This window comes from Myotis brandtii, unplaced genomic scaffold (genome assembly GCF_000412655.1).
Source record: "Myotis brandtii unplaced genomic scaffold, ASM41265v1 scaffold1234, whole genome shotgun sequence".
Classification (NCBI taxonomy): Eukaryota; Metazoa; Chordata; class Mammalia; order Chiroptera; family Vespertilionidae; genus Myotis; species Myotis brandtii.
The window spans coordinates 165,340-188,484 of record NW_005354309.1 but is presented as its reverse complement, the minus strand read 5'-3'; the positions used below and the strand labels follow the sequence as shown (position 1 = coordinate 188,484).

The 23,145-nt window shown below is 54.4% G+C and overlaps 1 protein-coding gene across 6 annotated transcripts in view; it reads left to right on the top strand.

Annotated features, from left to right (window-relative positions):
* Window positions 1-23,145, top strand: part of DNM2 (dynamin 2) — a 61,509-nt gene that overhangs the window by 37,638 nt on the left and 726 nt on the right. For 2 of the 6 annotated variants that reach the window (XM_014533948.1, XM_014533947.1), the window contains exons 12-21: window positions 625-695; window positions 4,027-4,078; window positions 4,939-4,950; window positions 9,569-9,682; window positions 15,214-15,323; window positions 17,054-17,165; window positions 17,968-18,135; window positions 19,946-20,178; window positions 21,232-21,483; window positions 22,007-22,919. In XM_014533948.1, coding sequence (XP_014389434.1) covers window positions 625-695; window positions 4,027-4,078; window positions 4,939-4,950; window positions 9,569-9,682; window positions 15,214-15,323; window positions 17,054-17,165; window positions 17,968-18,135; window positions 19,946-20,178; window positions 21,232-21,483; window positions 22,007-22,076 — 1,194 coding nt within the window. In that variant the 3' untranslated portion in view covers window positions 22,077-22,919. Of the gene's footprint in view, window positions 1-624; window positions 696-4,026; window positions 4,079-4,938; window positions 4,951-9,568; window positions 9,683-15,213; window positions 15,324-17,053; window positions 17,166-17,967; window positions 18,136-19,945; window positions 20,179-21,231; window positions 21,484-22,006; window positions 22,920-23,145 lie in introns of those variants that run through there. The other 4 variants (XM_014533949.1, XM_014533952.1, XM_014533951.1 and 1 more) reach the window with 4 other exon arrangements.

Genomic DNA, 23,145 nt, shown 5'->3' with positions numbered 1-23,145 from the left:
CCCCTGTTGTGCCAGAGAAGCAGCGTGGTTCCGCACCCACACCCCACCCCTATGTGAAAAGTGCTTTATCTGCTGCCCCTGCCTGCCATGCTGGGCTCTATACAGATGCTTCTCAGATTACAATGAGTTTATCAGGATATAACCTCATTGTTACATCCTGATAACCTCATGGTAAATTGAAAATAAAGTAACCTGAAAATGCATTTAATACACCTAACCTTTTGAACATTATAGCTTGGCCTAGCCCACCATAAACTTGTTCAGAATTAAATGAGCCTACGATTGGGCAAAATCATCTAATACAGTGAATGGACTATAGAGCAAGCATGCCAAACTTGTGGCCCGTGCGCCACATGCCTCATTTATTTGGCTCGTGTTAGCCTTTGAGTTTGACATGCTTGCTGTAGAGTATTGATTGTTGACCCTCATGCTCGTTTGGCTGACTGGGAATTAGGCCTTACCCAGCATCATGAGAGAGTATCATGTTACATGTCACTAACCCGGGGAAAGATCAAAATCCAAAGTATGGTTTCTACTGAATGCTTACCACTTTCACACTGTTATAAAGTCAGAAAGTCATGTCGGGGACCATGTGTGCTCACAGAGACTTCTGCTTTCCCTCAGATTCTTCTTCTCATCGACATTGAGCAATCCTACATCAACACAAACCACGAGGACTTCATTGGATTTGCCAAGTATGTACTGTTGGGCACAGCGGCCGATGAGCTGGCACCAGTCCACCCTCAGTTGGGATTCCCTCTGAGAGCTGGAGCGTGAGGGTCTCTGTGTCAGGGTCCTGGGGTGAGAGTGTCTGGAAGGTTGCCTGGACCACCCCCATTGTCCCCACTGCCTCTCCTATGAGGGCACCAGAGGTTTAAGGAAGAAAGTGCAGTCCTGGGGTCAAGTTCACGAGGAAAGGACAAGGCTCACTAGCATCAGTGCTTCCTTGCCTGAGGCCCTTCTCAGAGCCTGTCATAGCTCCTGTGCAGCTTTCCCAGACTCCATGTGCACTGGCCCTTTCACAGAGTCTCATGGGTCAGGGCTGCCCTGCATCGCCACGGCTTCCATTTATTTTTTTATTTTTTATTTATATTTAATCCTCACCTGAGGATATTTTTCCATTGATTTTTAGAGAGAGTGGAAGAGAGAGAGAAACACTGATGTGAGGGAAATACAACGATTGGTTGCCTCCTGCACAAGCCCGACCAGGGCCCAGGCTGGGAGGAGCCTGCAACTGAGGTACGTGCCCTTGACCGGAATGGAACCCGGGACCCTTCCATCCACAGGCCGGCGCTCTATCCACTGAGCCAAACCGGGTAGGACTCCATTTATACACTGTAGATTTAAAACCAGAACCTTCCATGGAACCTAGAGAAGGGGCTAGAACAGGGAGCTCTGATTTCAGCAAGATGTAGATATAAATGCTGGTGGTCTCAGGCGTCTCCCACTGACTCCTTCAGCCCTTGTACCCTCTTAGTAAGCTTGGGTGTCACATGGATTGTTCTGGTGGCTCACAAAGGTTTTCTTGCCTGAGCCCAATAGCATAACAGACCATTGGTAGCCAACTCCCTTGTATCATTTAGCAAATATTGTCTCTCTGTGCCAGGCCCTATGACACAGCATTGAGCAAGCATAGGCCCAGGTCCCCACCCTCAAAAGAAGGTCCCATGCCAGGGACAGACGTGCACCTGGACAGTTAGGATACAGTGTGGTCAGTGCTGGGGCGGGGACTGTAGGGCCCATGGGAGTCCAGAGGGCAGCCTTCTGGCCTGACCTTGGGGGTGCAGGGAGGCATCTTTGAGGAGGGGCCTGCTAGAGCCCAACCTTGGGCTAGCAGGCTGCAGCAAGAGGGTCTTTCTGTCGGGGAATTCTCTGTTGTGCTAAGTAGTTACCAGGTAGAACATTTATCAATGCACTCAACACAGTTAATTGAGCAGCTGTTCTTTGCTGGGCACATGGTAGGTGAGTAGAATGAATGAATAAGGGCATGATCATAAACTTCAGGCCCCAGCTGAGTAATCCCTGCTGGGAGTGGGCTGGGGGGCACAGGCCATGGGCCACCCCCAGGTGTTTCTCGGAGCCTGGGGAGCAGCCCCTCCTGCTCCTATCCCAGCAGCCAGTTGTCTGTAGGCTGAAAACACTGGTCCTCCTGTTCGGTTTGCTGCTGTTTTTCTCACCTTGATATCTCTGCTTCTCACACTTCATCCACAGTTCCTTCTCACAATTTCTCCTGTTTTTCCTTTGACCACTCCACTCTTTCCTCTGGATTCCTGCGCCTTCCCACCTCCCCCAGCTGTTACTATACTGAGCAGCTGGTGACCTGGTGGGTATTGCCTGCTGTGTGCCTTTTCCCTGGTGTGTGAACAGCTGGGGGCGGGGCCCAGGGTGCCAGGCTCCTCTCAGCCTAGGTATAAACCACGGCCCCAGTCCTAGGTGGGATATCCCAGGGTCCCACTGAACAACCGTGGAGCACTGTTTCAGGGCCTTTGGACTAGGACAGTGAATAAGCCAGACTTGGGACTTGCCCCTTCAGAGCCCACAGGCTGGGGACACATTGTCATTGAGCAAATTGTCACAGAGAAAATGAGAGTTGGAAAGGAAGGTAGGTGAGGGGTTCTGGAAAGGGGAACAAGGGATGCGTCCTGAGAGACCTTCCCAAGAAAGTCCTGACAGCCAGGTGACAAGCGAGGTACACCAGAGAGCGTTAGAGACAGGGAAGGAAGGCCGAGAAGCCAGGAGCATGGAGACCAGCACAAGGTGAAGGTGAGAGGCCAGCCCCATCACCAGGAGGGCCCTGCAGGCTGGGGGGAAGTCTCTTCCTGGGGGCAGGCAAGGGAAAGGTGCAGCCGTGTGGGCTGCCAGGACAGGCAGGGAGCCAGGAAGCCCGTAGGAAGTAGCACATCCGGGACCTCTCTAGCACCCAGGCCCTGCCATGAGTGGCTTAGCTCAGCCCTGTCTTCTTCAGACACGTTTGGTCAAACTTCTTTGCTTGGATGTTCTGGGCTGCTTTCCCATGGCCTCTCCACACTAAAACCCAAAGCAAACGCCCTGTAATAAACTCATTGAACATTAGGAAAATTATTGGGTAAAATTCCACCTCCATTCTTAATATTTTTAACTTTTACTGATCAGGCAACAGAAACTTATTCCCTTTTTGCGTGTGTACACACACCCACACGCACACACTCTCTCTCTCTCAATTTATCCAACAGCCTACTTGAACTTTAATGTAAAACTCCAGAGGCAGTGAGTAAAAGAATGAAACAGGATGGTTTGCCTTTTCATACTGTTCTGAAAGTTCCAGCTAAAGCAATACGATAAGATATGACATTAGGACAAACAAGTGAGCTAAGTAGGTGCGAGATACATGACCTTCATCTGCACTCATCATTTCCTGGCATGCACTAGCCAGGAAACAGGGTAGAATAAGAAGAAAAGCTATCTGGGACTGTAGATAAATAAGGGACCTTGTAGAAACATGCCCTATGGACCTTGACTGTCCTCTGGTCTGGGGCAGGAGCCATCCAAGATGAGTGATGTTTATTGATAAGCAGCTGTCCCACGGTCTGATCGCCCAGGTCTGACAACACCGTGGTCAGAGCTACTTAGGACTTACTGCTAGGGGTTGGGGTAGGAATTGAGAGCGGGAGAAAGCCTCAAGTTTTTGACCCCTAAGCACTCAGAAGCCATCATGGCTAACTTTGAGCCACCTGGGACTCCAGCTCCTCATGCCATTCTCGGAGGCTCCAGTACCCAGTCACTTTGGAAATAGCTGGTGCTCTTAGGGGTGGCAGAGATCAGGGCCTAGAAGCCTCAGTGTAATTCCATACATTTTCTCCTTCCACAACCTGAGCTCGTTCCCTTGGGCAGCCCTTTGTGTGCAGGGCAGTTTCTCTCTGACTCTGCCCTTAACCGGTCACTGGCCCCCTCGTGTGGTAAAGAACCCCACCTGGGCCATGAGGGCCTCTTGCTCCCTGTCCCTCCCAGCTTCTCACCTGCATGAGCCTCTCTGTGCTTTGGTTTCAGCGCCCAGCAGAGGAGCACACAGCTGAACAAGAAGAGAGCCATTCCCAACCAGGTAACCACCCCTCTAGGGCCCGCAGCTCCACCCTCAGGGGAGGGGGCGGGAGGGCACTAAGGGACCACTGGGCCTTGCAATGGCACCTGGCGTGTGCATGCCCCACAGATCCTCACCCTGCAGCCTCTTAAGTCCACTTAGGTTGTGATGCTTCGGGAAACCGGTCTGAGAGCCAAAGCTCTGGCAGGGCCAAGGGGGCAGATTTTATACACCTGTGAGTCCCTGTCTGAACATCCAAGGCCATGGTTAGAGCTTGACCCTCAGGGCAGCACAGTCACCCATGGTGTCTGTGACCACATTGGGTTCTCGGCCCCAAGGACTAGGAGCCTGTGGGAGGCTGCATTGTGAAAAGAGTTCCATGGTTGACCCCACCTGTGGAAAAACCATAAGTCACACACAGGGTTTTCTACCTTGTCGATGTACCCCAGCCAGAAGCCGTGAAATAAGAACAGCTTTATATATTTACCACTATTAGTCTTTTGGGTTTTTGAGAAAATCATCACCTTTCTGCCCGTGTCCCCTGCTTCTCCACATCATACAGGGTGGGGACTCTGCTATTTATCTTGCACGATTATCGAGCCCTCTGGAAAAGAAGGGTGTAACCACTGCATGATTTTTTTTGTGCTTGTTGATACGTATGTTGTTGCTTTCTTGTTTCAGGAGATGATAATGAATTAAATATTAACACCATGAATATAATTAATAGCATGTAATTTTTTTTCTTTTGCTGTTTTTTTCCTCTGCTCTTCTCTCTTCCCATTTGTGTGCCTTTCCTGCTTTTTCTCTGTCCCCTCATGTCCCTTACGTCTCTTTTTCTCTGCCTGCTCTTCTTTGATTTACCTAACTTTGCATTTTCAAAGGGGGAGATCTTGGTAAGTACCCACTTAGTGTGGTAGCAAACATTAGAGATTGTCGTGGTGGTGGAGACCCCCCCACCCCTTAACATTCCCTTCCCCTCAAAATAAAAAACAACTAACAATCAAGCTAACCAAACCTCCCTGCCACAGCCTATGTCTGATGTCATGTTGCCTTGGGCATAAGCAGACTTAACACAGACTAACCTGACCACTGCCCTGGTGGAAGGCCGCCCTCCAGCCCATTCCTAACATGTGGACCTGGTTTCCTGTAGGTCAGGGATGGCAAATACTTGACTAATACCCCTCCCTCCCTTCCCTCTATCACGTCCTTCTCGGGAGATTTTGCTCAAGCTCTGCTGGAACTTGCCGCTGCCACCACTTTGTCCCCAGTGCAGACATCACCGTGGGGAAAATGTCCCCTTCCTGTGCTCATGGCAGACATTACTAATTGATCTAGCCCTCTTTCCCTGGTGCCTCTCCCCTGTCATGTGCCCACGGCAGACACTGCTAACCATTCCTGGCACTCTTTCCTAAGCATGCCACCACTCCCCATCCTATGGCAGCTGTGACTAACTGGCTGGGGAATTTATTTCCCATATGATAGCTTTGTATGTGACACAGTTTATGACAGGCATGACTAATTGATGAGGGAACTCACTACTGAATGCTGCCACTATCCTGCCTCCATGGCAGATACACGATGGAGTAGGCTCTTCTGTGCCACTTGCCCCATCCCTTATCCTTTGCCTGTGGCAGACATCACTTGTTGATCCTAGCATTCTTTCCCATTGCACCTAGAATTCTTACCACAGCACTTCAGGCAGCTCCTACTCGTTGATGGGCATGGCCCCCACATGAGTGGTATTTGCCATCCCTGTTCTTACACTTCCTCTCCTTGTGTGGCCCAGCCCAGTGGGTAGCAGGTGCTGCTTAAGTCTGACAGTTGAACTCTTTTCAAGGTGCCTGCCTCTGGGCAACTGGCTCAGCCCCAGCTCTCCACCTTGGAGAGCAAGGCCTGGGCCCCCAGCCCTAACAACAGCCTCCTTCTCCGGGATGGTCTCCCACCACCAGCCACTGAGGCACTGGGTCCCTCTGCTGCCCCCTAGCATGGATCTTCGACCCCAAGTAGCTGAGCTGATCCTGTGCCAGGGCCTCACTTGTGCCCAGGGCCTAGAATTCTCTTAGAGGATCCAGAAAGAGCCAGAGCTTGGGGGCGGAGGGAGCAAGAGGAATGGATTGTCTTTGGCTCCTGATTCCCACGTCACCTCCAACCTCCTTGGAACTTGAATGATTTCTTGCCTCTAAACAGTCCAGGGGCCTGAGAGGTTTAGTCATTCTTTTCCTGCTGGATTCCAGACCCCTGGCTACAAAGCCCAGCCCTGCCGTGTGCATGACTGGTCCCCGGGTCTCCCAGCTGTGGTTGCTATCCCTACCTGGGCAACTGGGGCTGGAACCCTCACCTGGGAGGAGGCTGGCCCACCCTGCTGGTGGGCACCAGCTGTGTTGCTTCTTGCCTGCTGCCCATGCTGTCCCTGTGGTCCTTTCTTCCACCCTGGCATGCATATTGCTGTGTACCCTGGAGCCCCGCCTGCCTCTTCTGTCTCTCCTGCCCGTCCTGCTCCCATCCCCCATTGTTTTAAGCCCAGTCCCCTTGGGCACAAATCTGGGTTTAGGATGAGGGGGTCCAGGTACTCCTTTTCCTTTAGGCTCAGCGCCTGTGTCTGCCACCCACAGCTTGCATCTTTCCATGGTGGGGTTCTGTTTCTAACCCCAGTTGGACTCACATGAAGGCAGCTCTCTGGATGGCTCGAGGGAGAAGGGACCTGGGGAGCTTCTGCAGGTCTGATTAGCAGCCTCCTGCCCTGAGATTCAGATGTGCCATTCCTGGCGTGACCCCTATCTCATGCCACATGCCCTGTAGGCAAGCGAGGCCACCGAAGGGTGGTTGGGCACAGGCTGGGCCCATGAGTGCAGAGGCCTCATGGGAGGATTTATCTGGGGAACACTGACAGCCTGTCTTTCTATCCCCCTCTTCCTCCCTTCCCGGGCTGTCAATCAGTGACTGAATTGAAGGTTAGAAACACCCACTCTGTGAGCCTGGACTAACCCGGGGCAGGCCCTACTTACCCCTGGGGGGCAGAGGAGCAGGCATGAGCAGAGCCCCGAAGCTTGGGAGCTGGATGTGGTGGCCAGATACAGGGGCTGCTTCCCGGGTCCTAAGCAGGAAGGCCTTGGGCCTGAGTCTGGAGACCACCCTTGCCCTCAGCATGACCTACTTTCCTGCTTTACCTGGGACTCGAGACTTTTAGTGCTAAACTGGGGTGAGTTGGTCGTCCTGCTGCGAGGGAGGATACCATGGCCTCTGCCTCCTTGCCAACCTGGCAGCCTGCGGCTGGGCAGGTGTTAGAGGTCACTGCCTGCTTCCTGGTGGCCAGAAGATTCCAAAGTGCAGTCTCGTCATCCAAGGGAGGGAGAAGTCTATGCCCTGGGCCTTAACCAGGGCTTCCAGCTGGCGTACCATGCCATCTCCAGCCTGGGCAGGGGCTTCTGCATGGTGCAGGGGTCTCTGAGCGCTCTGTGGCCACCTCCATCTTTATGTTCTGAGGCTCAGAGCCTAAGTCTAGCCCCAAGAGGAGTAGGGGTTGGAGGTTGGTCTCCCTGTTAAGATTTGGTAAGCCCGGGGTCAGGTCAGGGTAGGCAGAATGCAGCCCGTCCTGATACCCACCCACTAGGAAGGTATGTGGGCCCCAGAAGCACCCCCAAATCCTCATGTAGGGTGCTCCTGCCCTACCCCAGTCTGGGGTCCCACCACCAGCTCTTCTCAGCTGTTTGTGGCCGCTTGCAGCCTACTCTCTGCAGCTAGGCATGGTCTGTTGCTGCCTTGGCCCCAGGCAGCCCTGCCTGTGCCTCCACATGCTTCCCGCTGCCCTGGGGCCCCCAGTCCAGATTGGTGGGGGGCTCTGGCCCACACATGTCTCCATGGCCCAGGGATCATGAAAGCATTGCCCCCCAGGCTGCCTGTGTATAGCTGCCAGGTGAGTCCCCTGCACCAGCCTGGGTTCTGCCTCTCACTCAGATGACAGCCACCGCCTGATGACCCCATCCAGGAGGTCTCCCGGCCCGATGTGTCAGACAGAAAAGTGGGACAACGGGGCATATTCCCTGCAGGTCCCCAGGGCTCTGGATGAAGGCATCCCTTCGTCCTCACGCCCTGAAAGGGAGCCCCAGGGTGGGGGCTGTCAAAGCAGGTACCTGTGCCCGCTGAGCACCTGCCCTGGTTTGCTGTCAGAGTTGCCAACAGAGTAGGCAGCAGAGTCAGGGCTGAGTTGAGCCTCTGCCGCTTGGCTCCTGAAAGGAAAAAATAACTGTTTCATTGTGGGGGTGACTCCTCCGGTCCTCCATTGACCTTCCAGAGGGGATGAGGGGCAAGGCCCAAGGGCATCCCTCATGCCCATGTCTCATTAAGACTGTCACACTGTCACATGCTGTGTGGCTGCACACACAAGCCTGGGTCCCTCGGGGCCCCTTTCAGCAGGCATACCTTTGCCACCTGGGCTAACTCATCCTAACCTCAGGCATGTGAGTGAATCAGTGACTGTCCACCCAAGTGCCCCATATGGGTTTCCAGCAGAAAGTGCTTGGGGCAAGATGAAGTTGGTTGGCTGTTTTTTTTTATATATATATATAAATTTTTATTTATTGATTAATTTTAAAGAGGAAGGGAGAGACATCAGTTTGTTATTCCACTTATTTATGCAATGATTGATTTTTTAAAATATGTTTTTATTGATTTCAGAGAGAGGAAGGGATGGGGAGAGAGAGCTAGAAACATCTATGATGAGAGAATCATGGATCAGCTTCCTCCTGAACGCCCCCTACTGGGGATCATGCCTTGACTGGAAATCAGACCATGACCTCCTGGTTCATGGGTCGACACTCAACCACTGAGCCACACCGGCTGGGCTATTTGATTTTTTTAAAATATCTTTTTAAAAAATTGATTTGAAAGAGAGGGAGAGAGAAATATTGATTTATTTTTCCACTTATTTATGCATTAATTGGTTGATTCTTGTATGTGCCATGGCCAGGGATTGAACCCACAGCCTTGGCATATCGAGATGTTGCTCTAGCCAACTGAGCTACCCGGACAGGGCCTCGTTGGTATATTCTTTTTTTTTTTTTTTAATATGTTTTTATTGATTTCAGACAGGAAGGGGGAGGGAGAGAGAGATAGAAACATCAATGACGAGAGAGAATCATTGATTGGCTACCTCCTGCATGTCCCCTACTGGGGATCAAGCCCACAAACTGGGCATGTGCCCTTGACTGGAATCGAACCTGGGACCCTTGAGTCCACTGGCCAATGCTCTATCCACTGAGCTAAGCCAACTAAGGCAGTAGATTCTTGTATGTGTCCTGACTGGGGATCGAACCCACAACCTTGATGTATTGGGCTGACGCTCTAACCAACTGAGCTACCCAACCAGGGCAGGTTGGCTGTCTTTGGGTTGTAGGTATCTCTGCCTTGTTCCCTGGCTTCCTGTCTTGCTGGGGGCAAGGGCTCTGGCTGCTGTGCTGGGGGTGGGCTGGGCTGGGCGGTAGGTCCTCCACTGAGCTGTGCCCTTCTCCCCAGGTGATCCGCAAGGGCTGGCTGACCATCAACAACATCAGCCTCATGAAGGGCGGCTCCAAGGAGTATTGGTTTGTGCTGACGGCCGAATCTCTGTCCTGGTACAAGGATGAGGAGGTGAGTGGCTGGCAGAGCTGGAGCCAAAGAGCAAGAATAGTGACCCCTCACTTGTCACTCCCTCACTCACTCACTTATTCATTTGTTCACTCATTCAGTGACTTGTTCATTCAAGAAATGTTTCCTGAGTACCACTGTGCCTCAGAGGTCACCATTAGGATGGTAACAGCCAAGGCTGGAGGGTGTCCCAGGCATCACACATCATATCCCAGCCCCCAGGGCCCCTGTGGGGTCCAGCCTGATGGAGGAAAGGAAGATGGGGGAGGGAGCCCCTGGTGGGCTGGAAACAGACCCCAGCCTCCAAAGGCATAGCAAGGGGAAGTTCTGGCTCTCAGAGGGAACACAGCCTGGGGTCAGGGACTCAGGCTTCCCGCCAGGCTGCTGGAGTATTGGGATTCCATGGGATACGACTATATGGGCTCAGCCAAGCCCTTGGCCTCCCTGGGCCTTCGTTTCCTCATCTGTGAAGTAGAATGAATGGCCCCTACCTACTGTGAGGTGCTGAGCCATAGTGTCGTCCTTAGAACATTACACACTTGCTTGTCCTGATCAGAAGGACAGAGGGAGGCCTCATGGAATAGCACCAGGAGCTGCTGGGAGCACCTCCGGGAGCAGTATTGCATGCTGTTTGAGCTGCTGTCTCCATGAACAGGGAGCAGGGGGCGGGGAGGGAGGGAGCGAGAGGGAGGCACTGCTCTTCAGGTCCATCCTCTCTATGCCCTAGCCCAGTGGTCGGCAAACTGCGGCTCGGCAAACGGCGGCTCGCGAGCCACATGCGGCTCTTTGGCCCCGTGCGTGTGGCTCTTCCACAAAATACCGGCTCTTCCACAAAATACCGACTTCTGCGCATGGGCCACGAAGTTTCAATCGCACTGTATGTGCGCGCCCGCACATGGTATTTTGTGGAAGAACCACACTGAAGGGGCCAAAGAGCTGCATGTGGCTCGTGAGCTGCAGTTTGCCGACCACGGCTCTAGCCCATTTTCCCATCCTGAGTGGCCCATTTCTTTACTTATTATCCTAATGGAACAACATAACTGGCTTAGCGGCCTGGGAGTGAAGCCACTCCTGCGGGTCCTATTGCCACTGTGATGGGCCAAGGGGTCACCAGCAAGGAGCGCTGTGTTTCTGTCCTTTTCCTGGGTTGCCTTCCGAGAGCCTCATAGGCTCTCTCTGTTGGCCAGGGCAGTGTTGTGTGTCTCTGACAGGCCCCAAACGAAGGCACTTACCCAAACAGAAGTCTGTTTCTCATACGTGTCCCTGGTGAATTCGGTGGCCCTGTGATGCAGGCTGACCAGGGTGTAGGCTTCTCTTTTCCCGTTGCCGCCTTAACACAGGGCTCCCCTCACTGTCCAAGATGGCTGCCCCACGCCCATCACCACATGGCCTCCAGCAGCCCCAACAAGGGCCTAACGAAGAACGTGCACACATCACCCAGCTCAGGTGTTCCTGACCAGAGTCTAGTCACATGGCCACTGTGTGTCCTGCTTATCTGGGATGGCATAGCCCCCGGCCCAGCCCAGGTGCCCTCAGAGCCTCCCCTTGGGAATTGGAAGGACCCCCTTTAGAAGTGCCCAAACAGGAGGCCTCATTGGCAGGTGACCCCATTCCGAGACAGCCAGGCCTGGGCCAAACTGCGTATTTCCACCCAGGTTCAGAGACGAGGCAGGTAGAGCGCTGTTGGGGCCCCTGGGTGGCTCTTATTTATGACGCCCACTAGGCCACACGTGGAGGGTGTCCTTCCCTCGGAATCCTCACACTTGGTCAGTGAGGAAGCTGAGCCTCCAGCTAGTGACTTCCCCATGGCACAGAGCCGAGAACGGGCCCCAAGGGTGGGTAGAGGGCACAAGCGCCCTGACCCGAGAGACACCTCAGCCCCACAGCCCAGGCCGGATGTGGATTCCTCCAAGGGACCGTGTTTGGGAGTGAAATCATCCCATCCCACATGAGTCCAGATACTCACCCTGGAATGTTCTGGAAACCTCAGGAGCTCTGAGTCCCCTGAAGGGAGGGACCCTGTCTGGGTGGCTGTTTTTAAACAAAGGTGGGGGGTTGTTCAGGGCCCCACAGCTTCATAGGGTTTGGATGCGGGGGGAGGGTGAGACCAGGCATTCCTCAAGGAACCCTGGTGGCCACATCAGCTCTAAAATGGCTGGGTGAGGGGTGGGGTGTCGCCTTCACATTTTTTCCCTCTCCGCCCCCATCGTCTGAAACCCAGCCTGCTCTGTGGTTCGTCAGCTGTCAGGCAAGCTCAGGGCTGGTCCCGCCTTTGGGCTCGGGGGTCCCAGGGCCTGGTGCCGGCCGTGGGCAGTTACAGAGGGGCTTCTGGGCCCAACCCTAGGCTGGTTCACTGCTCGGCACCATTGCAAGTCCAGTTTTCAGAGATTCTCTTCTTGAACTTGAAGAGAGGCCAGGCCCTTCGTTTACCTCTCACCTGGGGGTTGAAAGCAGGAGCCCCAGACTCTCCCTTGGGGCCCCAGACCAGAGGCAGGGGAAGTGTTGGGAGGAGGGTCGAATGCCCGCCGGTGGTAATGAGAACCAGCAGGCCTGTGAAAGGGGCCTTGTGTGTGCCCCAGACACAAAGCGGGCTCAGATCGGGAGGGGCAGGAGCGAAATCCTGTGCCTCCGCCCAAGTTAGGATTCCAGCCGCGACCCTCAGAGTCACACATGGTGGCCACCCCCAGGGCCAGGCTCCTTAGAGAAGCCTCAGAGAGGGGCAAGACATTTGTATTTCTTTATCTAAAAAAATAAACGAGAGATGGTTACTGCAAGAGGTAGGTGTAGGGGGGTGATTCAGCCAGAGCCCCCAAACCTTAGGACCGGCATTGGGGCTCCCTCTGCCTTTCCCTGGAGCCTTTTCTCCCACCCAAACCCTTTTTCTAGACTCCAGAACCTTCCATCTGAGTCTCCACCCCGGTGGGAAACAGGGTGGTGGGCAATAATACTCACCTCCAGGTCTGCCTCTCTGTGGGGGTGGCAGCAAGTTTGGGGGGGCCCCTGTCCCGACGTGCTGCTGGCCCAAGCCCAGCCTAACCAATGTGCAGACTACTGTACACATTCAGAGCCCCCTGAACAGGTAGTCTGAACACTGGGTTGGCGGGGCTGGCTGTCCATCCCGTGGGCCCCCCAGGCAGCGACAGGGCCACCACACTCCAGCACCTCTGAGACGGCGAGGAAGCCACTGCTCCGCCCGTGACAATCCGCTGGAGCTTTTCTGACGTGGCAAGGCTGGGCTGGCTTGCATCTGGAGAAAGTTGTGGGTTTTCAGGAAATCCTAAGGAGGGGGTGGGTGGGAAGGAGGGTTTGGGTCTGTGGCCTCTGCGTGCGGGAGACGCTTTCCTTGGGGGTCGGGATAGGGGCGGGCGCGCGCGCACACACACACACAAACACACACACACACAGCGGCTGTGTGTGTGTGTGTGTGTGTGTGTGTGTGTGTGTGTGTGTACGTGCGCCGGCAGCATCAGGAAGGCAGCCGCTGTGCTCTGGGTGGAATCACACTATAAACAGTTCCAGATGTGGCGTCTCGCTCGGGGTCCAAAAGGACTGTGACTCAGTGACTTGGCCTGGCCAGCTGACTAGAAGCTTCCTGCCTCAGGACACAGCAGGGCGGGGGCAGTGAAGGCCTTTCCACAAACTTCCAGTCAGGGAACTCCTGCCCTGTTCTCTTCTAAAGCCCCCAAAACTGCCTGGGACAACGGGTACACCCTGTCTTCACCATACTCTGTCCCTTGGGCTCCAAGTCTGGAGCCTGAAGCGTGTGTGTGTGTGTGTGTGTGTGTGTGTGTGTGTGTGTGTCGTTTCCTGGGCACTGGGCCCCTCTCCCTACCTCACTGCAGCTTGGCCTGGAGAAGTGCTGTGTCTGCTTCCTCCCTGCCCAGAGCCTAGTAGGCTGTCGCTGGAGCATGAGAGACACAGACAAAAGAAAACCCTGGTGTCTTGTAAGCACTGGCTCTGGGTTGGCACATGATCAGTACTTTCTCACAAAGTATCAACCCTCATCTCAAACAAGGAGGGCAGGGCTCCTGTCTGCCTTTGATAGACAGCGGGGAAGTGGCTTGCCCAGGGGCACATGGTCAGGGAGGGGCTGAGGTCTGAGCTCCCAGTGCCCAAGGACAGCCCATGCTTGGCACCAAGCTGGCCACTAGCTCCTGCCTCCCTGACTGTAGTCTTGAAACTCTGAGGGAGCCCCTGACCCCTTCCCCTCCGTCACAGGTTGCTCTTGAATTTGGAAGCAGCAGCCATGTTGGGCTTTGTTCTGGGGCCTTCTGGCAGACAGGGACAAGACAGGTGGAAAGAAGTGAACTGCTGGGTGAGGAGATAGGTCTCCTCCAAAGTCGCCAGGAGGTGAAAGGCCGGGAGAATGGTGACGAGAGCGCGGTCTGGGGCACAGGTCCCTCTTGGCCCATGCTGCCTGCGGTGTGGCCCTGGGCAGCCAGCTTCCCTCCCTGAGCCTGATGCTTCCCTGGCAGGGATGGTGGAAGGTTTCATGAGCTGATGGAGGAGCAGCACCTCACATTGGCTCTTGAGATTTGCCATGTGTCATGTGGGCATGGGAGCTGGGGAACCCTGACACCATGCTCTGGTTTCCTGGTGTGAAAACCCAGTTAAAGTGTGCAAGCGCATGCGCACACATGGCCGCTGTGAAAACTAACAATGATGCGCTGGCCCTGTAGGTGCTTTGCCGACAGTGGTGGGGAGCATTGGGCTCCAGGGCTGCTTCCCCGCGGCACTTCCTCAGTGGGGCTGCCCTTAGGAAGCCAGTGACACTTCTGTGGCTTTGGAGCTCAGGCATCCGTCAGTTCCGTGGGCCTTGCTTTCCAGCACCTGGATCGTCTGAAATCCCAGCCCGGCCCCTGATCCCCTGCCTGCCCTTCTCAGTGCCTCAGTCTCCCTCCCCTCTGTACATGGGAGCATAGTGGTAACTCACTTCCAGGCTCATGAGGCCGTAGCTGAGTTAGCAGTTCATTCCCTCAGCCTGGAGGGGAGAAGTGGATTCTGGGTGGAGTCAGAGCTGGCCAGCTTTGAGCATCCACTGTGTGTCAGCAGTGACCAAATAGACAGGAGTCCCTGCTCTCCAGGAACTGAGGAGTCTGTCCGGTGACAGACGGCAGCCCAGATCAATAGCAAGATATACAGTTGTGTTGTGAGGGGAAGCATCAAGGGGAAAGAAGTTGGGATCTGAGGGAGGTTGGGGTGGGGTTAGGGCGGGTGTTGCCAAGGTCTCTGCACAAAGACCCGAAGTGGGCAAGGAGGGAGCCACGGACATGGAGTGTTCCTGGCAGAGGTCCCAGATGTGCAAAGGGTCCTGGGTGGGCGCTTGCCCAGGATGTTCAGGGAGTGTCAGGAGGCCAGCATGGCTGGGGCAGGGTGAACAGGAGGCAGCAGTAGTGGGTGAGTTGATCTGAGTAACGTGGCTAAAATGAGAAGCATCAGGTGTTGGCAGTGGTCCTTGCAGTAGAGCCCAGCCCCGGGCATCTTCAGGTCTTCAGTTAAACAGCATAGGCTGACCCCTCCCCTTCCACCCTCAGGAGAAAGAGAAGAAATACATGCTGCCTTTGGACAACCTCAAAATCCGTGACGTAGAGAAGGGCTTCATGTCCAACAAGCATGTCTTTGCCATCTTCAACACGGAGCAGAGGTGAGTGCCCATGGGGTCCCAGGATGGAGACTCCTTGAGTCAGTCATTCAGCAGCATCCACTGAGCACTTGGTGAATATAGGCCCTACCCTGGCATATCACATTCTAGAAAGAGAGTCCATTGAAAAAAAATGCCATGGGTGGTCAGGGAGGACCCTCTGGGCAGAGACAGATGAAATGATGCCAGGAGCCTTGGAGGGTTCTAAACAGGAATAGGACCTGACTCAGGTGCTCACAGCGCCCTCTCGTGGCCATGGGAGACAGACATGGGGGTGTGGCGGGAGCCCAGGGCACCTGGACCAAGAGACTGTGCTGATCCAGGTGGGAGATGGTGGGGCTGGACCTGGGTGGTGCTTAGGGACATAGAGGGGGAGTTGGCCAAACTTCTGGTGGATATGGAGAGAAAGGCATTGCTGGTGACCCTGAGCTCCTGCAGGGAGGGAGCTGCCAGCAAGCATGATGGGGAAGGTGGAGGCAGGGTGAGCTGGGAGACAGGAGCCATAAAGAGGGAGAGAGGCCTGTGGGGCTTGGGGAGGTAGCTGGGTAGATATAAGAGTGTGGCATTTAGGAACAAGCCCCAGGAAGGCATGTGAATTGGGGAATTGTGATTGCATAGTGGTATTTAAAGTCAGACCGAATGGGATCCCTGAGTGAGTGCAGATGGGGAAGGGACCAGGAGGCCCTCAGTAAATCTTCCCATAGTGTGTTGGGAGACTTTAGCACAAGTAAAAGCACTTTTCTCAACTCAGGAAGGGAGGGCCCCTCCCTAAGACACACACACCCTCATCCAGGAACCAGGGACCACCTGAGCCAGCTGGCAGGTGATTGACATCCCAGCTGGCCCCAGGGCCACCACCACATTGCTTGTCTGCACCACCAATTCCAGCTGAGCCCCTGTTTTGTGTAAGAAAAACTCTATCCTTTTTTCTGGACTGCCCTCAAGACCTACTTTGGCCATCAGCTGGCTCCAAAAACCTTTATAGCTCTGTGAGGCTCACCTACCTCCCCTGCCCAAGAATCCCTAGGGGGGTACGTGGCAGAACCTGGGCTCTGCAGGGGGACAGACCTGTTGGGGAGCTTTTCCTGACTGAGTGACACTGGGCAACTGTCCCACCACCCTGGCCCTGTGTCCCCCTGTGCAGGGGGTTGAAAATATTACCTGATATATTGTTTAGGAGTTTAGAAAACCCAAAATAATAGTAACAGGAACAAGATAGATGTTTCCTTTTTTTATATAAATCAGGTTAAGACTTTACCATCCAGGGCAAGTGGGGCAGCTCCACAGGTGTGTGGGCCCAGGTCCTCCTTATCCCTCGCCTTCTTGCTCATTGTCCAAGGGGGCTGCCCAAGCTGCAGCCAGCCTGATGATGATGCGGGCATCAGAGAAGAGTCGGAGGAGCAAAAACGGCGTGCCCCTCCCTTCACAACTCCTTCCATACATCTCTCCAGGCCGCCACTCACTAACCACCAGTTGGCCAGAGCTCCATCACGGGACAATGCCCCACCTCAAACCCAAATCTCCCGCAGAGACTTTGGGGCAGCTTGGCCGTCTCAGCCATGCCTGCCCTGTGGGACAGGATAGGGTACAGAAACTGCTACCATCCTGGGGTCTCTGGTCGTAAGTGTCTGGGTCACATGTGAATCCCAGTCACTCAGACCCTAGAGCTCATTACACCCAATCTGGGCCCACAGTCAAGGTCAAGCATGTGCCTCTCTCTCTTCCCATCACAGGAATGTCTATAAGGACCTGCGGCAGATCGAGCTGGCCTGCGAGTCCCAGGAGGAAGTGGACAGCTGGAAGGCCTCGTTCCTCCGAGCTGGTGTCTACCCTGAGAAGGACCAGGTGAGGCGCTCCATGCCCTGCCTGGCCAGCACCCTTCTGGCTGAGCTGACCCCGCCTGGGAGAGGAAGGGGCTAGGATCTCAATAGGATGAGTCATCTCCAGGCTGTATTTACCACAACTTTCTGAAGGCACGTAGCCCACACCCTTGAGCACACAAAACAGAGAAGTGGAGGAGGATTTTGTCCTCAGGGCCGAGAAGGTTCTCCAACTGAAGCCAAGGACAGGGATGAGTAGGGACTAGGACCCCATCTGCTATGTTTTCTCTCCTCCTTGAAGTAGAGAGAACATGGCTGTCCCTATCCCCTAATTAACATGTTATTTTTTTTTCTTTTTAATTGTTATTCTTTTTTTTTTTAATATATTTTATTGATTTTTTACAGAGAGGAAGGGAGAGAGATAGTTAGAAACATCGATCAGCTGCCTCCTGCACCTCTCCCACTGGGGATGTGCCCGCAACCCAGGTACATGCCCTTGACCGGAATCGAACCCGGGACCCTTCAGTCCGCAGGCCGACGCTCTATCCACTGAGTCAAACCGATTTTGGCATTAATTGTTATTCTTAACATTTGTTTCAATCCCCAAGTAAGAAGATCTAACCCGCTTTGGGCCATGGTCACCTCAGATCCGGGCATCTCAGTCCAGGGGCAGGCAGGGCCACATGCCAACATGGATATCAGGGGCCAGCCCTGGAGGGTTGGTTGGTTGTGGGTGGGACAGGCCAAGCCATTTTCAGAGAAGCGGGGGCTCCCTATTCTCTCCTTAGACCTCAGTCACCCTTCACCACCTCTCTCCCACCTGGCAGGCAGAAAACGAGGAAGGTGGAGTACAGGAGAACACCTTCTCCATGGACCCGCAGCTAGAGCGCCAGGTGGAGACCATTCGCAACCTGGTAGACTCCTACGTGGCCATCATCAACAAGTCCATCCGCGACCTCATGCCAAAGACCATCATGCACCTCATGATCAACAACGTAAGTGTCTGGCCCTGCAGGGCCTCAGTCACAGGGACGGGCCAGTGGTGGCCACAGCCAGATTTGGCCTAAACACTATAAAATAAAAAACTTAGTTACTACCTTTTAAATATCAAAATCAGGATTCCCAGCTTCTTCTGGGAAATTGGAAGGTACAGGCCACACAGGGTTCAATACATTTGTCAGGTAACTTAAGCTAACACGACATGTGTGCACTTTCTCTAAATTAATCTTTTTAGTCTTACAGTAACCATAGGAGAGGGACTGCTGTCATCCCCATTTTATAGACATGAAAATGGAGGCCCAGAGAAGTCAAGAAACCTGCCCCAACACTCAGAAAAGTGGAAGTTGGGATTCTAAAGTCAGACAGTCTATCCCCAACTTTAGCCTTGTGTTGGCAGCCTTGGCCTCCTGATGGGCCGCAGCCCAGCCCGCCTTTACTTTCAGAGTTACCTGCCTGACCTAGGCTCGCAAGCCATTCATTTAGGCTTCTCTTTGATAAAATGCAGCTGTACTAATGTCTCCCATGTCAGGCTTTTGGCTTTGCAGCAGGTACTCAGAAAGCTATATAACCAGGTTGGATTTGTGTTGTGACCATAAAAACTGAAGCTATGACAGGATCTAAAGCAAAAATCCCAAATCCCTTCCCTTTCGTTCCATTCTTCACGGTCTCCTTCTCAGTGATGATCAGTGTGAATTTTGTGGGTGCCCTGGTATATTTTTCACATATTGATGAGATTTATGATATAAATGGTTCTGCAGCCTGAAATTTAAAATGCATATATGGGCCATATCCGGTTTGGCTCAGTGGATAGGGTGTTGGCCTGTGGACCAGAGTCCCAAGTTCAGTTCCTGTCAAGGGCACATGCCCAGGTTACAGGCTCGATCCCCAGTGGGGGGCCTGCAGGAGGCAGCAAATCAATGATTCTCTCTCATCATTGATGTTTCTCTCTCTCTCCCTCTCCCTTCCTCTCTGAAATCAATAAAAATATATTTTAAAGCATATATGGGCCCAACCAGCGTGGCTCAGTGGTTGAGCATCTAACCTATGAATCAGAAGGTCACATTCAATACCCCGGTTCAGGGCTCAATCTGACTCTCCCCCTTCCTTCCTCTCTGAAATCAATAAAAATATCTTTTTAAAATCTTTTTTTGTTGTTGTTGAAAGTATTATATATGTGTCCCCTATAGTCCCCTTCTAGCCCGCCCCCGCCTTCACCATCCTATTGTCTGTGTCTGCCCTCCTACCAGTCTCAATGTGCTATCTTCTTCTCTAGTTGTAGGACTTCCATTCAGCCAGATTTCAGGCAGTTCTGAATGATGGTTGTTCTGCATTTTAGTTGTAATTTGGATGTGGTTGTGGGAGGCTGCTAGTACTGGCCGGCATTTACCTACGCCGGTTCTCTTGGTTCTCTCCTTCTTGGTTCCCTTTGAGCCTCTCACCTGTTTTAAACATCATACATGTTCTACGATAAATCAAAGACAAAGAGCCCTAGCCGGTTTGGCTCAGTGGAAAGAGCATCGGCCTGTGGACCCAAGGGTCCCAGATTCAATTCTGCTCAAGGGCACATGCCTGGGTTGCGGGCTTGGTCCAACGTGCAGGAGGCAATCAATGATTCCCTCTCATCATTGATGTTTCTATCTCTCTCTTCCTCTCCCTCTCTAAAATCAGTAAAAATATTTAAAATAAAATTAAAGACAAAGAAAGCCCTTTCTATTGTGGTGAATGCTTTTCCAGCCAGTCTCAATGGTCAACTGAGTGCATGGTTGGTTGGTGGGAAGCTCTGACCGCTCTGATCCTTGTCCCCAGACGAAGGCCTTCATCCACCATGAGCTGCTGGCCTACCTATACTCATCGGCAGACCAGACCAGCCTCATGGAGGAGTCAGCTGAGCAGGCCCAGCGGCGAGACGACATGCTGCGCATGTACCACGCACTGAAGGAAGCGCTCAACATAATAGGGGACATCAGCACCAGCACTGTGTCCACACCTGTGCCTCCACCCGTTGATGACACCTGGCTCCAGAGCACCAGCAACCACAGGTCTGTAAGACCTGGTCACCTGCTTGCTGCAGAGGCTGCTGCCTGCAGGTTCCTAGCTCCTCTCCGAGCCCACGAGTGGGCAGGGTAAAGGGGCCCAATCCGGATGGCATAGCACCCAGGGCTAGTCACAGTGGGAACTGCTAGCCCACCTCAGCCTGAAGAGACGGGAGAAGGGTTAAAGGCCAGACTGTCTCTTGATGCCTTCCATTGCTTCAGCCTAAATGGAAGCCAGAGAGGGGAAGAGGCCCGATGACACTGGCCAGGGTGGTCAGCCTCCTCAGGCACAGAGCACGGCTAAGAATGGTGGGTGGAACAGGATCTGGAGGGGCAGAAAGGGCATAATCAGAAAATCTCCTCCCCTCTGACCACCCCTGAGCTGTGGATGAAAAAGAGACTCTGGTGTGGGTGGGGAATTCAGAGCATCAGGCAGGGAAACCTAATCGGTAGAAGGTCAGGCAAGTGGTGGGAGAAGATAGGTCAAGCAAATCTCATAGAAAGTGTCAGCTCTACCGAGACCTCAGGGAACCAGAGTTAGTTAGAGAGAGGACACAGTATCCAGCAGGGGGAGCAGCGGGTGCTCAGGCCCTGGGATAGCCTGTGGGGCACCTGGGACAGGGACTTGTGGCCTCTGGAAGCATCTGATCATGATTTATAGGGCAGAGCTAAGCTCTGGTAGGATTTGCAATTATGGAGGGTGGATTGGAGGAAGCACCGAGGTGGGGAGGCCCGAGCAGGGCCAGTGAGAGTAAAAGTCTGTGGAAGTGAGGTCAGAGGGAAAAAGGAGCCCTTAGCCAAGGACAGGTAGGTTTGGGGTGGGAGGGCGGCCATTTCTAGCAGGTTTGGGGGTGAGCAGAGGATCCCAGTGGGCCTGCACTGCCCCTTGTCTAGGACCAGGCGTTCACTCATATCTCCCTGAGTCGTAGCTTGTCCCAGCCCATTACAGAGGAGGCCATTGTGGTCAGCAGCCCCAGCCCACCTCTGGCTTCTGTGGCTAATGGGCATGGCTGGTGTTCCTGCCCACTGTTTCCAGCTCACACCCTCTTTCTTCCACAGCCCCATTCCGCAGCGGCGACCTGTGTCCAGCGTGCACCCCCCAGGAAGGCCCCCAGCAGTGAGGGGCCCCACTCCAGGGCCTCCCCTGATGCCTGTGCCGGTGGGGCCAGCAGCCTCCTTCTCAGCGCCTCCCATCCCATCCCGGCCCATACCCCAGAGCGTGTTTGCCAATAATGACCCCTTCATGGCCCCGCCTCAGATCCCGTCTCGGCCCGCTCGGATTCCACCCGGCATCCCCCCTGGAGTGCCCAGGTAAGGCTGGCCCCCTAGTTGCCTACCATCTAGAGCCACTGGCCTGAACCCCGCAGGGAGTAGAGGAGTCACTGGCATCTTCATTTGACTGGTGGGGAAACTGAGGCCCAAAGTTCCGGAGTCAGGTGACTCCAAGGCTCCAGGCCTGTCTTCTGCCACACAGCCTGGGACCCTCACACGGGGCCTCTTCCCCTGGCCTTTGCTTCTTTACTGAGGACACACATCAGTCACGGCATAACCCTGCCCTGCCTCTCCCCACCTTGCAGGCCAAGCTCTCTTCTCCCCACTTGTCCTGGGAGGAACATGAGGTCCAGGGCGGGTGGGGGACTGCCCAGGGTCACACAGCAAGTTAGTGACTGCAGGCTACCACCGCCTAGGCTTGACGGACTCATTCCTGGCCGCCTTCAGAGCATCTAGCAAAGAACAGCAACCTGGGAGGGGGTGGTGGGGCCTGGGTCCTCATTGTTACCCTGCTTCCAGCCTCACTGCCATCTCCCCCTCCCTGTCTTTATTCTCTTTGCAGCAGAAGACCCCCGGCTGCGCCCAGCCGGCCCACCATTATCCGCCCAGCCGAGCCTTCCCTGCTCGACTAGGCTGCAGGGGCATTTTCTCGAGGGCTCCCTGTGCACCCTCAGTGCAGGAGCTTTGTTGATCTGGGCCCCTCTGCCGCCCCTGGCCCTCTCATCCCCATGCCAGGCCCAGGCTCCCTGAGTCTTTCCTAACCCTGGCCTGGCCGGAGGCGGGCCTGGCCCCTCTCCCCAGCTGGACATAGCACTGAGGGGCCCTGGATCCTCAGCATGGGGGGAACTTGGGTGTTGCACTTTGGGGGATGAGGCCTGAGGTAGCAGAGGAGGAAACTGGACCCTGAGCACCATCTTGAACAAGGGATCCCGGCTGGTATAACAGGGACTCACCCAGGGGCTTCTCAGGCCTAGAAAGCCTGAGTAGACCAGGCCTTCTGGAATCTGGGCACCAAAGGCGCCTGTACGCTTAGTCCTTGCTGGGGTGCAAGGAGTGTGTCCACTTCTCAGCAGTGGGAGCTCCTGGTGGCAAGACAGGAGCCGGTCCAGTGCTGCCCGCCCTGCCCACGTTGTACATATTCCTTTCTTGGCCGTATTAACTGCACGGCCCAGCCTTGGCTGCCAGAGGTGCCTTTGCCAGGTCTGGAACCCTCAGCTCCGCTGGCCTCGCTCTCTTCCCCTCCCTCCACCCCCCCTCCTCCTCCTGGGTCCCCAGAGTGGCCTGGGTTGAGGGCTGAGTGGGTTGGGAGGCTTTGGGAGCCCCTTGGCTCCTACCCTGGCCTCCTACATGGGGCGGGCCCCAGGTGGCCACTCTCTGAGCAGACCTCGTTCACTGTTCGCTCGGGTTGACCACTGTAAGTGCCTGCACTCTGTATCCTATTAATAAACTAAAATAAAGGGAAGAAGCTTCTGGTGGCTGCTGTGTGGCCTTTTGTGTTGGCGTTCAGGCTGAGGATGTGGACTGCTTGCCTTCCCCCAAGAAGGCCTCCAATGAGGACCCCACCCTTTCCCCCACAGCCTCCCCCACACCTTACTCATGGGGGGGCGCTGCTCTTGTGGGGAGGACTCATTCCAGAGGAATTCGTGCTCTAGAGAGGAGAGCTTTTACTACCCATAACATCTCAGGACTGGAGGAAAATAT